The sequence below is a fragment of the Arachis ipaensis genome, chromosome B4 (genome assembly GCF_059453495.1).
Source record: "Arachis ipaensis isolate K30076 ecotype BB chromosome B4, ASM5945349v1, whole genome shotgun sequence".
In the NCBI taxonomy this organism is placed as follows: Eukaryota; Viridiplantae; Streptophyta; class Magnoliopsida; order Fabales; family Fabaceae; genus Arachis; species Arachis ipaensis.
Window position 1 is genome coordinate 43,048,052 of NC_142439.1, and position 15,117 is coordinate 43,063,168.

At 35.7% G+C, this 15,117-nt stretch overlaps 1 protein-coding gene across 2 annotated transcripts; it reads left to right on the forward strand.

Moving 5' to 3' along the window:
* Positions 1-243: 243 nt before the first annotated feature.
* Positions 244-8,869, forward strand: FAB1C (FORMS APLOID AND BINUCLEATE CELLS 1C). 2 transcript variants are annotated; one of them, XM_088483953.1, is made up of 12 exons: positions 305-713; positions 1,402-1,878; positions 2,779-3,576; positions 3,664-3,817; positions 3,907-4,251; positions 4,346-5,074; positions 5,162-5,493; positions 5,597-5,720; positions 5,842-6,012; positions 6,115-7,623; positions 7,725-7,991; positions 8,377-8,869. In XM_088483953.1, the coding sequence occupies exons 2-12, from the start codon at positions 1,412-1,414 to the stop codon at positions 8,629-8,631; spliced, it is 5,151 nt and encodes a 1,716-aa protein (XP_088340079.1). In that variant the 5' UTR covers positions 305-713; positions 1,402-1,411; the 3' UTR covers positions 8,632-8,869. The 2 variants fall into 2 exon arrangements, with proteins under 2 accessions (XP_016198258.1, XP_088340079.1); XM_016342772.3 differs by having other exon boundaries at positions 244-1,878.
* Positions 8,870-15,117: the final 6,248 nt, after the last annotated feature.

Genomic DNA, 15,117 nt, shown 5'->3' on the forward strand with positions numbered 1-15,117 from the left:
AAAAGTTAGTCCAAACCCACACTATGCACTAAGCATGATGATCGAGGCTGCAGCCAATAGGAAAGGAGATACCATTATAGAACTCAATTAGACTTAATAACATCTGACAAGGAATCATTAATTATCAATTATTATAATTGTATTTTTGGTAATAAGATTGAGAGGAGAGAGATGTGAGAAAGTAACGAATATATTGAGTTTTCCTTACAAGAAAAATGAATAAATAAAATAATAATAATAAGGTGGCGAGGACTGAGAGAAGAAAAGGAAAAGAAAAGAAAAAGAAAAGAAGAAGAAAGAGAAAGGGAAAAAAAAAGAAAGGAGAGAGAGAGAGAGAGAGGGGTGGAAGAAAGAAAAGATGGGTAACAAGGAAGTGTTGTTGTTTGAGATGCGAGCCTGCAACTCCGGTAGAAAGGGAACCTTCTCCGTACTTCTTCTCTTTCTCCTTTTCATTCTAATTCTTCCTATCATTTAAAGTTTCTTCCTTCTTTCTGTTTTTCTATTTTTCTTCTTCTTCTCCTTCTTCTTATTGTTACTAATCTGATTTGAAGGGTTCTCAAAGGCATCACCTTTTTGTTCAGAGCATAAAGATAAAGAGGTTTTCTGATAAGGGTCTTCCTAATTTTGTTATTTTGGCTTCTGGGTGCTAATGCTTGAACCGGTTTCTACACAGTGCATTGTTGATGATTCAGGGATCGGTTAAGTTTTCTGGGGTGAGGTTTGCATTTCAAAGTTTCGTTCTTTTTCTCAGTGGGTTTGTGGGAGAAGGAAAAAAGGAAGGGGGGGGGGTCGGATTCTAAGTTCTGTCTTGGTATGTTGTTGGTAGGATTTTGGGTGTAAATAGTGTGTTAGATTGGTGAGTCCTAGATTTGCGTTTGCTATAGTTGTCGATTCCTCCTTTGATATTATTTGATTCCCAGGAGGATTTGCAATCACCAAAAAAGGAAAATAAAGAAAGAAAAAAAAAAGATAAATCAAACAAAAAAGAAACCATTTTTAATTTGATTAGAATTAAACATAAAAACAATCCCAATCAACCCCCAAATTTTACGTGGGTCTTTTTTTTCTTTTCTTGTTACCAATACTCTTCACTTAAATTTCTTCATTTTTTGGACAAATTCTAGTGATCAGTGTTCTGGTGCCGAAGGATAGGAATTTTTTTTATTGTTAATTTTGGTTTTGTGAGAAAGAGAAAGAATTAATCCTTATAGGAGGAGGTTTTTTTTTTTTTTTTTGGGTTGGTTGTGGAGGCATTGGCTTTGTTCTATGTGGGTCATTGCATCTTTATATGGGAATACCTGACAGTTCTCTACTAGATCTAATAGAAAAGCTTAGGAATTGGGTTTCTTGGGGAGGAAGTGATTTGTCTTGTTTGTCTGAGAAATTTGATATGCTCAACAGTGGCTGCAAAATGTGTTGCGAGTGCAATAGAAACCTCACTGAAATTGCACAGCAGAAGTACAATTGCAAGAGTTGTGGCCGGTGGTTGTGTGCCAAATGCGTCCGGGGTTATGATCTTGTTCCGAATGCTGAATCTGGCAACAATGGATTCGGGGAAACCACCATAAGGTCTTGCAAGTTCTGTTCAGGTGCTAATAATAATAACAGTAATAGGGTGTTGAAGTATAGTGAGAAAGTGCATCCTTCAGCTTCTCCACAAGAGAGTCCAAGGCAGAGTCCTGAGCCACCTTCGCCATGTTTTAGTGTTGAGAGTGAGAGAATTAGTTCTCCAATCAATACTGAGTTGAATCAGGGAAATCACTTTGAAAGATATCTCCATGACCATGACTGTGGTTATTATCCTCAATCCATGACAAGGAGGATGAGCTCGTCTGGTACTCTAGCATCTTCGGTATCAATTCATCAATCTACCATCAGGTACTCATACTCATAATTCAATATTTGTTTGAGGAAGTGGAAGTTACATGGTTTTATGTATTTTCGCAATTTCATTATAATTCTTGCAATTTGTCATAAGAAAATGTTTGCTCACATAAAAGCTCATTACTATTTGAAGTGTTGAGTGCTGCTTCGGATTGTAGATTAGTTGATGATGTGATGTTCTGCTTGTAGATGCCAAAAGATAGCATGTGTATAAATTTGGTTTTATATTGGTTTTGGTTTCATGTGCCTGAGTATGTTGGAAAAAAAAAAAGAATTTGATCAGAATAATAGGTATTTCGGAAATAGAAAATGGATTTATTAAAAGATTATTGCTCCTTATATAGAACTTTGACCATATTAAATTAAATTAATCGATTTTTTTTTTTTATAATAAAACTTGATAACTAACAATTTAACTGAAAAAAAATCCATAAGATCCATCTATGTCACAACAGCTAAAGTTATATATTAGGTGCATCATATATTAACAAGGATAAAATAATTATGACATCATTTTTATATCATAAAGCACATCACATTTTCGCTGCCCACATCCTTATGCAAAAACTTTATGTAAGTTTCATGGATCTGGTTTTAGTTCAATATTTGGTTGAGGAAGTTACTTGGTTTTATCTGTATTTTTGGAATTTCATTAAAATTCTTGCAACTTGTCATAAGAAAAAGTTTGCTCACATAAAAGCTCATTACCTTTGAATTATTGAGTTCTGCCTCGGATTGTTAGAAAATTAATCATCTATAAGTTATTTTAAACCTTCTACAAGCTCTCATCATTGATCCTTGCATAAGTGATGTAATGATCTTTTGATGCAACTAGAAAACCCCTTTGACAAAACTTGATTCCACAATTATTGACATGTTTGTATATAAATGTAGGAGTGATGAAGAAGAGATTGAGGATTCTGCCAAGCACTTTCATAGGCGATCACGTACATATTGTGACAATTATTCAGATATAGATTCAAGTAGCTTTAGTGCTAGACATGACACTTACAACTATAATTCTGTGGGGTCAAGTCCTTCAGATAGCCCTTCTAGGAATGATTTTACTTCTAGTCGGGTTGGGCTCCTTGTACAGAAGGGGCAAGAGAAAATCCCTGGCTCGCAACATGATGGTCCCTTTGGTCAACAAAGCACGGCTGTATTAAGAAAGCCTGAACAAGGGACTGATTATGCATATAATACTGCTTATTTTTCTGATGACTTGTCAATTTTCCGGAATCAGAATGAGAATTCACAGAGGCCATTGGATTTTGAAAACAACGGTCTTATCTGGTTCCCGCCAGCACCTGAAGATGAAAATGACGATGCCGAAAGCAATTTTTTCGCATACGACGATGAGGATGATGATATTGGTGACTCTGGTGCCATCTTCTCATCCAGTAGCAGTTTATCTAACATATTTCCCACAAAGGAGAAGCAAAATGAGGGAAATAAAGAACCTTTAAAAGCTGTCATACAGGGGCATTTTAGAGCTCTTGTTTCGCAGCTTTTACAAGGAGAGGGAATTAAACTTGGTAAGGAAAATGATCCTGAGGACTGGCTTGACATAGTGGCAACGATTGCGTGGAAGGCTGCTAACTTTGTCAAACCAGATACTAGCCGAGGCGGCAGTATGGATCCTGGCGATTATGTAAAGGTCAAATGTGTAGCATCTGGAAGCCCGAGTGAGAGGTAATGTGTTCTAATTTTGCCTATATAAGATGTGGATAAGCACATCTTTTGCGATTAACCACTAAATTGTTGACTTCTATTTTGCAGCACCCTTATAAAAGGAGTTGTTTGTACAAAAAATATTAAGCATAAGCGCATGACCTCTCAATACAAAAAGCCTAGGCTACTCCTTTTAGCAGGAGCACTGGAGTATCAGAAGGTTCCGAATCAACTTGCTTCTTTTGATACATTGTTGCAGCAGGTGCGTTCTTTATTTCTGTATGGATTATTTTTCTCCCTGTTAAAATTTTCTCCCTTGAAAGAACTTATGAATTTTGTGATTGTGGGCAGGAAAATGATCATCTCAAGATGATAATTTCAAAAATTGAAGCTCTTCGACCAAATGTTTTGCTGGTAGAAAGAAGTGTAGCTTCATGTGCTCAGCAATATTTGCTAGCAAAGGAAATCTCCCTGGTGTTGAATGTTAAAAGGCCTTTGCTCGAGCGAATAGCTCGCTGCACTGGTGCTCATATCACGCCATCAGTGGATAGTTTATCCAAAGCACGAGTGGGCCACTGTGATCTGTTCCGCTTAGACAAAATGGTTGAAGATCATGAGGCTGCTACTAATTTTCAAAAGAAGCCATCCAAAACATTGATGTTTTTTGAAGGTTGTCCTCGGCGATTGGGATGTACTGTAAGTTCCATTTTTTTTGTCTCCTTGTTTTGTAAAATCACAGGATGGCATGGTTGTGTGCAATGCAATCTAATTTTGATTTTGGTTCTTGTAGGTTTTACTGAAGGGAACGAACCGTGCAAATCTAAAGAAAATTAAACATGCTGTGCAATTTGCAGTTTTTGCAGCTTATCATTTATCTCTTGAGACCTCATTCCTTGCTGATGAAGGTGCTACCCTTCCCAAAATGATAGTAAAGCACTCAATGGACATGCCTGAGATTGCAGCAATTGATGCTGATATTTCTAACTCACTCCCTTCAACCATGTGCCACTCGGAGGCTGATGCTGATCTTGATTCTAAAAAGCTTGGAAGTTTGGACTCACCATCAAAGCATCTTGATGACCATAATTTTCATTCATACACAAGCACCATGGTGGATTATAGTAGTACTGAGAATGTACTCTCAGATTCATGCTGTAGTAATTTAACTTCTAATCTGACTGCGCGACCAGACTATTTGAATAATTGTAATGAATTGGAGGGGGACACTTTGTTCAGCACAAGGGACCTTTCGCAAGAAGAATTGCAAGAAACCATGGTTCAAGAGGAGAGGGAGCATGGTGAAGTTGTTGACATGACAAGAGACAAGGTTAATGAGGACGAGTTCTCAGGTGAATACTTTTCTGCCACAGAGAGTAATCAGAGCATATTGGTGTACTTCTCCAGTCATTGTGTATCAAAAGGGACAGTATGTGAACGCAATAGGTTGCTGCGCATAAAATTCTACGGCTCTTTTGATAAGCCACTTGGGAGGTATCTTCGTGATGATCTCTTTGATCTGGTTAGTCATGCTTGTTTTTCCTGCTACTTTCAATTGTTCCATGTTATTTATGAATGAAATAATAAGTAAATTGCATTTCTTTTTCAGACATCTTGCTGCCAGTTTTGTAAAGAGCCAGCTGATGCACACGTCCTTTGTTTTACACACCAACAGGGAAATCTTACAATCAATGTGAGGCGCCTTCCCTCGGTGAAATTACCAGGGGAAAAAGATGGTAAGATTTGGATGTGGCACCGATGTCTCAGGTGTCCTCTCATAGATGGAGTTCCACCAGCAACTCTCAGAGTTGTTATGTCGGATGCTGCTTGGGGGTTGTCTTTTGGAAAGTTTCTGGAACTTAGCTTTTCAAACCATGCAACTGCTAATCGGGTTGCAACCTGTGGACATTCTTTGCAGAGGGACTGCCTCCGTTTTTACGGGTAAGTCATCCATACAAGAATCTCTAATTGACAATTCTTTTTATGTATGTCACTTATTTTGGTTATTAATACTAGAAAGTTGATGAACAACCAAATTTAACAGGTATGGGAGTATGGTTGCTTTCTTCCGGTATTCCCCTATTGATATTCTATCTGTCCATCTGCCCCCATCTGTGTTAGAATTCGGCCACAATCAAGAGGACTGGACTAGAAAGGAGGCAGGAGAGGTGATATTCGAAAAGCTTACTACTAATATTTGCAGTACTACTTTAAAAGTGGTGCTGAAATATAGTTGATCTACCCTTTGATATGAAAATTTAACCTTTCTTTTTTCGTCCTTCTGTACAGCTTTTTCGGAAAGTGGAAACATTGTATGTGGAGATATCGGATGCACTTGATCGGCTTGAAAGAAGTGTTAGCTCTCATGGCATGGGAAATGAGCTGTCAGATACGTGCGAAATTCATCACCACATACTGGAGCTGAAAGATATGCTTCAAAGAGATAGAAAAGATTATCATGTGAGCAAATTAATTGATATCTGGTGCCAAATCTCTTTGTTAATACATTTTATTGATGCATGTACTTTTTCTCTAACTTCCTCTTCTGTTCTTATAATATAGAATGTGCTACTATCAACTTTAGAGACTCCGCTACCGGGGAAGATGGCTGTAGATATTCTAGAACTAAATCGCTTGAGACGTTCACTTCTAATTGGTTCATATGTCTGGGATCACCGATTATACTCGTTGGACTCTCTTATCAAAAGAAGTCGTCGTTTCAAGGGTAAACAGGAAAATGAATCATGCCCAGAGGTTAAAGAACCAAGCATTGATTCTTTTCACAAGGATCGGAATGTGGATAATGTATCTCAGCAAGATAATCATCGGCCTTTAAAATTGCATGAGCCCGATGAAGTTCATATGGTTGGAGAACCTGATGACTCACTTGGACCTTGTACTTCTGAAGCATTAACATGCCATCTTGATGAAGAGGCACACTCGGATGGTGAAGTTGTTGTCAACAGAGCATTATCCGAGTGCTTTCCGCACAGGGAATCCAATCTTTCTGAGAAAATAGATTTTGCGTGGACTGGGACAGGAACCGAGCAACCTTATACAAAAGTTGAACCACTTCATACAGCACAATCCAGTGTTTTACCAGCAGGATCCGTTCGGCATTCTTTTCCAAATGATAACCCTCCTTTTAGAAGGTTGATGCAACCAATCAGAGTTCATTCTTTTGATTCAGCATTAAGAGTCCAGGAAAGAATCAAGAAAGTCTTGCCCTCCTCATTACATTTATCAACACTCAGATCTTTTCATGCTTCCGGAGAATACAAGAATATGGTTAGGGACCCTGTCTCTAATGTTTTTCAAAGTTACTTTCAAATGTTGCCGTGGGAGGCACAGAGACTAAATTTGATACTGAGCGCCACACCATCATTCATCTCCTCGTGTTCTCACATAGCCGAAGGTGCTCGGTTGCTGCTTCCCCAAACACATAATGGTGACAGAGTTATTGCTGTTTATGACAATGAATACTCTAGCATAATATCCTATGCTCTTAGCTCTAAGGAACATGAAGATTGGGTTTCTGGGAAGTCGGACCTGCAAGATGCTAGCTTGACTGCTGCTCGCGAGAAAAGCAGAGAAGATTTGGCTACATCTAGCTTTAATGCATGGGGTTCTCTGGACTTGGATTATATCAATTATGCTAGTTATATGTCCGAAGATGCTACATCTTCCCTTGGTTCTCTTATCCGGGACCCCAAGAAATCTTTACACTTTCAGATTTCTTTTGGTGATGACTCTTTGGGTGCTGGAGGTAGAGTGAATTTTTCTGTCACTTGCTATTTCGCGAAGCAGTTCGAAGCACTTAGGAAAAAGTGCTGCTCCAATGAAGTTGATTTCGTGAGATCTTTGAGCCGTTGCCAGAGATGGAGAGCACAAGGAGGGAAAAGTAATGTATACTTCGCCAAGTCGTTGGACGAAAGGTTCATTATTAAACAAGTCACGAAGACGGAATTGGATTCTTTTGAGGAATTCGCTCCGCAATACTTCAAATACCTTATGGATTCCTTGAACCCGGGAGGGCCGACTTGCCTTGCCAAAATTCTTGGTTTATATCAGGTGAGAGCTCAGCCCATTCTTTGGTTTTCATGTGCGAGCTTCAGAGTTGTTTGTAACTGGAAACTTTTATGCTTATAGTTTTATCTTGGTTGGCTTTTCAGGTCACTATCAAATACCCTAAAGGTGGGAAAGAAACCAGGATAGATGTAATGATAATGGAGAATCTCTTTTACAACAGAAAGATATCCAGGGTATATGATCTGAAAGGGTCAGAAAGATCTAGGTACAATCCAGATACAACAGGCACTAACAAAGTGATGCTGGACATGAACCTGTTAGAAGCATTGAGGACGAAACCCATATTTCTTGGTAGTAGGGCTAAGCGAAGACTCGAGAGAGCCGTATGGAATGACACATCCTTTTTAGCAGTAAGCTTTTTTAATCTTCCAAATCACCTCCTAATGGTTAAAGGCTACAACTAGAATTTTTTTTGACAAATAATGTTACGTACACATAAAAATCAGCCACCATGGATTTGTGTATAAATAAATTTGTAGTTTAACTTATTTTCAATGTGAATTTTGTATTTCAATATGTATTTTACACTGATGGTTGATTTTGGTAGCTGATTTTTAGTGTATATCCAGCATGATTGTATTTTTAAGGGTTAATAGCTACACTACTTTTTATGAATCTATCTTTATTGGCCTTCAACTAATTTATTTCAAGCCAAGTCCATCTTTATTTTATTTAGTTGTAGCAATTATGACTCTTTTTGTAACACTAGTTCCTCCCAATCTTGTTGATCATCAGTCTGTTGATGTTATGGACTATTCGTTGCTGGTCGGGGTGGACGACGAGCGCAAGGAGCTGGTTCTCGGGATCATTGACTTCATGAGACAGTACACTTGGGACAAGCATTTAGAGACATGGGTTAAGGCTTCCGGAATCCTTGGCGGTCCGAAGAACGCTGCCCCGACCATAGTCTCACCGAAACAATACAAGAAGAGGTTCCGGAAGGCCATGACGACATACTTCCTCACCTTACCAGAGCAGTGGTCATCTTGAAAGCTAGGTTGTATAATATATTAATATTGTTGTTGTTTCACATTCGTTTCCTAACACACAAACGGTGGTTAGGGCAAAGGAAGCATTGGTGACTTTGGACACTCTTAGCTTTGTTTTGCAATTTCTTTTTTATTTTCTTTTCTTGAATTGGTATACCAATACAAAATGTGAATGCTACAATAATTATATATGAATAATTTGATTAATGTCTATAATGACATGATATCTCTTAAGAGTATTTACTTTCCTCTTCTTATACATGCTGCCTTATTTTATTTTGTTGTGTCATAATCTGCAATTAGATTCCTATCTCGTTTTGATTTAGTTGAGATAGTATATTACGTTTAAGAGTAGCAAAGTCTTCCAAATAATAAATGGTTATTGATGGTAAGAAATCTTAAATGCAACCTGTCCTAACTTATAACCATATTTCATCATTATTACATGAGTGGATCTCAGATCTCTCAATTTTTTTTAATTATTTAATAAACTGTAATCTTTTATTATTTAATATTTTTATATATATTTTTTGGTTTTATTTTGAAAAGTGTAATAAGAGATTATACTTTATTAAATAATTTAGGAAAAAAATGAAGAGATTTATATTTTACTGACAAGCTAACTAAAAGTTAATTTATTCTTCACCTACAAGCGTTTTTTCGTACAAGTCATACAAGTTATTTATATTTATGCTCTTCTTCTTCTTTTTCTTCTTTGTGCCTCTTCTTCTTCTTCGTAATTTTTCTCTCTCGTTATCGTCGTCATCAACAACACCTCTTCCTCCTTCCTTTTTCATTGGAATTTCTTCTCTTTTCTTTTTCTCTTTCTCCTCCATCATCAGTTATCTCGTTGTTGAAGATAATAAATTAGGTTCAGATTGTCAATTGAACCATAACAAAATTGATTATTGTTTTGAATCCAATCAAGTGGCTAAGGTGTGGTTCAATTCACAAGAAAAAATATAACACTAGAAGAAACATTTTTTTGCAGCAAATTTGGGTGTAGCACGAAGATATTTGGGTGTAACACGAATATATTTAGGTGTATTTTTATTCTAATAAGTTTTGCATAATTCAAAATTCTCTCTCTTCCTCCTTCTCATCTTCTGCTGCTTTTTTTTTTATCATCATCACCGTCTTCTTCTTTTTTTCTTATTCATCTTTTCCTTTTTATTTTACATTTTCAAGTTTCTTCTTATTTTACTCTCTTAACAAGAATAAAAACAAAAAAATCAAATAAAAAAGAAGAAGAAACACATAATGCTGCAAAATTACTTGGAAAAGAATGAACTTACATTCATTTAACTAAAAGAAAGAAAGAAATAAGGAAAAAAAGAAAAAGAAAAAAAATGCAGTACTAGAGAAAATATTTTCTGTATTTGCAGCAAATTTGGATGTAACACGAAGATATTTGGGTGTATTATAAGAATTTTTGGGTGTATTTTATTCTGATAAATTCTGATAATTTAAAACTCTTCCTCTTCCTCCTCCTCATCTTTTCCTGCTTCTTCTTCATCTTTTTATTTCGTTTTCTTATAATTCTTTTTGGGAGAAAAAATTAAACAATATATATATATATATATATATATATATATATATATATATATATATATATATATATAATGTTGCAAAATCAATAGAAAGAGAAGGAGGAAAAAATGCAGCAGCAACAACAGTAATAAAAAACAACGATGAAGATGAAACACGCGAAGAAAAAAGGAGGAGAAACGCAAAGAAGAAGGAGAAGAAGGAGGAGGAGGAAGAGAAGGAGGCACGTGAAGAAGAAGCGTCTTCTATAATGGTAAGTGAGAGCGCGCTTTGGAAATGGTTGAGTGACGCGTGTGTTATCACGCTCCAGTGAATGAATGTAGTTTTTATTAGACCTGGTCCAATTTATAAAACTTGTAAGCCAAAATGACTTGTAAGTATAGCAAAATGACTTGTACTTAGAGCATGAGTACTAATTTTAAATGTGTGTTTAATTCTGACTTATATTTCATTACATCATTGCGGCTATTGACCGCATTGCATCCAATTCGGACTTTTGATCTTATTTTGCTCTGCAGTCTCCATTCTCCCCACAATTCTAAAGAATGAAAAGTGGATAGTTGATACTATAATATAAGTTAATTAAACTATTAAAGTATTTTGGTTACGAGGTTGCCTTATACATTGGCCGTTGGCGTTCTTTGAATGATAATATTTCTTCACTTTTTTGCACATGCTCCATCTAGAATATAATTTGGGGCAATACCCCTTAGTCTCTAACATTTTTAGTCAAATACCTAAATTTTAACCAATTTAAATTATTGAATCAGATTCCAACCTTTTATTCAATTAAACAATTTTGTCATTACGCCAGATTCTTCGTTAGAAATTGATAAATTTACTCAAGTCAATCTTTATAGTTATTTGAAAAAAAATTATAAAGGTGTCTAAAATTTGTAAAATTTTTCACCTAAGTCTTTCCATGTAAGCAAGCTTCATTACTCTCTAATGTGATAATCTAGCATAGAAATTGATTTATCTAATCGAATAAAAGGTTGAATTTGATTTTAGTATATTTTTAGTGTAAAATAGTTTTATAAATATATTTAATTATGTAATATTATATTAACAAAATTTTGTACTATTGTTTCTCTTATTATGAAATGTGTAAAGTCTTTCTCCCTTTTTCTAATGTGAAATGGTAACTGGTTAGATGGTTTTCAGCTAAAGAGAGGTTTGAGGCAAGGAGACCCGATGTCTCCTTATTTATTTGTTATTTGTATGGAGAGGTTGAGTTGCCTCATTGCTAGGCAAGTGGAGGTTGGTAGATAGAAACCAGTGACTGTGTCTAGGGGAGGTCCTGTAATCTCCCATCTCCTTTTTGCAGATGACCTTATCCTTTTTTGCAAAGCGAAGAAATCTCAAGTGCTTCATGTTTTGGACACTATGGCCACCTTTTGCAGAGCATCTAGTATGAAGGTGAATTTTGACAAATCTCGTGCTATCTGTTCTATGAATGTTTCTAGACAACGCAAGGATCTCTTCACTGGTATTTCTTCTATCCGATTTGCTAATTCTCTGGGAAAATACCTTAGTGTCCCCCTCAAGCATGGCAGAGTTACTAAAGCTGATTTTAATGATGTGGTTGATAAGCTTACTAATAGGCTAGCATCTTGGAAAGTTCGCTTCCTTAATAAAGCTGGTCGGATTTGCCTTGCTAAATCAGTTTTATCTTCTATACCTATTTATAGGATGTAAGTAAGCCTTTTTTCATCAGGTGTGTGCTCTAACATTGATAAGTTTACTAGAAGTTGCATTTGGTGTGGTAGTCATAATCACCGTGGTCTTCATTTAGCATCTTGGAGAGTTTTGACGACTCCGAAAAAGTTTGGAGGTCTTGCTTTGCGGGAGTCGCGGTTGGTCAATTTTTCTTTATTAGGAAAGCTAGTTTGGCAAATTTTGATGAATCAAGAGAAACTGTAGGTCAAGATTATGCTTCAAAAATACCTCCAGAATAGAAACCTATTTGCAGTTAAAGCAATGGGTTCTTCATCGTATATATGGAAGTCTATTGTGCACACAGCTTCCGTATTAAAGGAAGGGTTTGTTTGGAAAGTGGGAGCTCTTTCTAAGAATTTCTGGTTTGACTCTTGGTTGCACTCTGGGCCAGTAGGAGCGAGGATTGAATTTCTTGATATTTGTGAGGCTGCTTTGACCATTGAAGATGTTTACCGTGATGGAGTTTGGCATTTAGAGAGGATTTACTCTTTTATTCCTATGGACTTAAGGGAAGACATTCTTAGTTTAGTACATATTTTGGCTTCTAGTCGTGATTTGGGTTGGAGTTGGGAGCACACTCTTTACTCTGCTAAACAAGGATATTTATGGTTAATTCAGAATAAGTTGAATTGGGATAGGAATATCAATTGGCTTTGGCTTTGGAAGGCGCGGGTCCCTGAAAAGTTGAGGCTCCTAGTGTGGCTTTGCCTTCATGATGCTGTACCAACTCAATATCTGCGTTTTCGGCGACATCTCTCCTCCTCATCCTTATGTACACGTTGCAATCAACTTCCGGAGACAATTCTTCATTGTTTTCGGGATTGTGAAGTGGTGCGATCAGTTTGGGTTTCTCTAGGTTTTTCTGATGTGTGTTTCTTTGGCTCTCACTAGGTGCATGATTGGTTCAAGCATGGCCTCCTCAATGAAGGTTGTTCCAAATTTGCAGCTATAATATGGTCAATTTGGCAAGACAGAAATATGGGTAATTTTCAGGGAATTTTTGGATCTGCTGGGTCAATTGCATACAAGGCTCGCAGGTGCATGGTGGATTTTGAATATACAACTCAGAATCGAGTGTGTTGCATCCAGGGATTAAAATCTCTGTCTTGGTCTCCGCCAGAACCTGGTGCTTGGAAGTTAAATTGTGATGGGAGTGTGAACTTGGGAGATGATTGTGCTGGTTTTGGATGGGTAATTCGCGATAGCTCCCGTCAATGGGTAATGGGATGCTCAGAAAATTCCTTTGGATCTAGTGTCATCAAGATGGAGTTGTGGAGTATATGGAAAGGTTTGGCTTGGGCTTGGGAGGCGGGTCTTAAGCTTGTTGTCTGTGAGACAGATTGCGCATCAGCTTTTGAGCTAGTGACTAGTTGGCAAGTTCCACTCTGGCATCTTGAAAAAGAAGTGATACAACTGATCTTTGACTTGAAGTTAAGAAGGGATTGGGATATTCATTTTGAGCTTATCCCGAGAGAAGCTAATGTCGTGGCAGATCGGTTGGCAAATATGGGATCTGGAGGTAGCGGAGCTGATGAGGTTCACCTTTGGCACCAGCCGCCAGAGGTGGTTTGTCCTCTCTTGCTGTTAAGAACCTGATTTCTTTTCTTTTTCTTTTCTTCTCTTTTGTTTTTTCTCTTGCTTGTTCACCAAAAAAAAATATTAACAAAATTTTTTTATTTATATTAATTGCGTTAATATTTTATTTAAAAAAATAATTAAATAATGAAAATTAAAAACTCTACAAGATTAGAGAATAGAGACAAATATTTCATGGGCATTAATGAACGGGTAATGCTAGGAAGACAAAAAAAAATAGCCAGAACTTGCCTTATTTAACATTCATTAATTGTCGCAACAATTAATAAATGCTAAATAAGGCAAATTATGACTATTTTTTGCTAATTTTCTTTGGTTACCAAACATTTCGGTAATGAACTTATATGAAAATTCAACTTTTGTGCCACGTTTTTCACAGTTTCCTTATACATAGACTTGCACATGAGCTCGTCCATTGCGAACCACTATCATGCTTTATTTTATTTATTTATTTTTCTTGCTTGTTGATAAAAGAAAAAGAAAATGCTATTCAAATTTGGACGCCTTGGATAATTTAAAAGCAAATAGTCAGCGTGGATACAATACGATGCATATATATGTATGTATAAAGAAATCCAAATACATACGATCAATTGATTATTGTTGTAACGATTCCTTATTATTTTTTTTATCAGTAGTATTATTCTTTGGGAGCCATACATGTATTAATTTAATTAGGAGTAAATACTAGTGAGTTGTGAGGGCAGTGTTCGCTGTTCGTAGACTTAATCTCCGAATCAATACCCTGGAAAAAAAAATTGAATTAAACCGTATTTTTAGATACTTCAATCATAAAATTTTGAGGTAACCATCAAAATTGATTTGTAAGGTTTTAAAGATGAACAAATTTGCCCTTCAATTTTTAAACTGATTAAATTAGTTTCTTAATTTTAAAATGTTAATTAAATTAGTCTTTTCGTCTATTGACTAGTGAAGTTCATTAACAGAAAGTTGATCCGGGACTTAAACTGTCATGTATAGCATGTTAGTAGATAAATTGACATGACATAAAAAATGTTCGGATCAATTTGGTTCTGTTTCTTAAATTAGTTTTATTGCTATCTCTATTTAATAATTAATTTATGCTATTAAAATGTGATTATTCACAACTTTTTAGTTAAATATTCTTTTCCTTAGAGTTGCATACTTATTTTGTTAATAATACAAACGATTAAATTATGATGAAAAATTTTTAAAACAAAAAATCAACTCGTTGAAGAATATGTCAATTTCTATTCTCCCCATTTCTCTTTGCTGTAATCATTTTCTAACTTAATTAAGTTTCCAAACAAAAACATATTATTTGGGAACTTGTTAATGAAATGTTTGATTATTTTGCAAATATAAACAAAAAAAAAATATATTGTTATTAAAATAGGAATATGATAATTTAAGTTTGATAACTTTGAGTAACAGAACATTTAACTAAAATTGTGAATGAAAACGCAATAACCAGGTAGTCAATTTACATGTTAACAAATATGCTACTATTTAGTTATTCTAACTGTAATTTTCTTTTCTTTTCTTTTACCAAAAGATATGATTTATTCATTTCGAAAGAAAATAATATAGTTATTCTGATATAATATTAAAATTTAATAGCATAAAGTATTTTTTTTTTAAA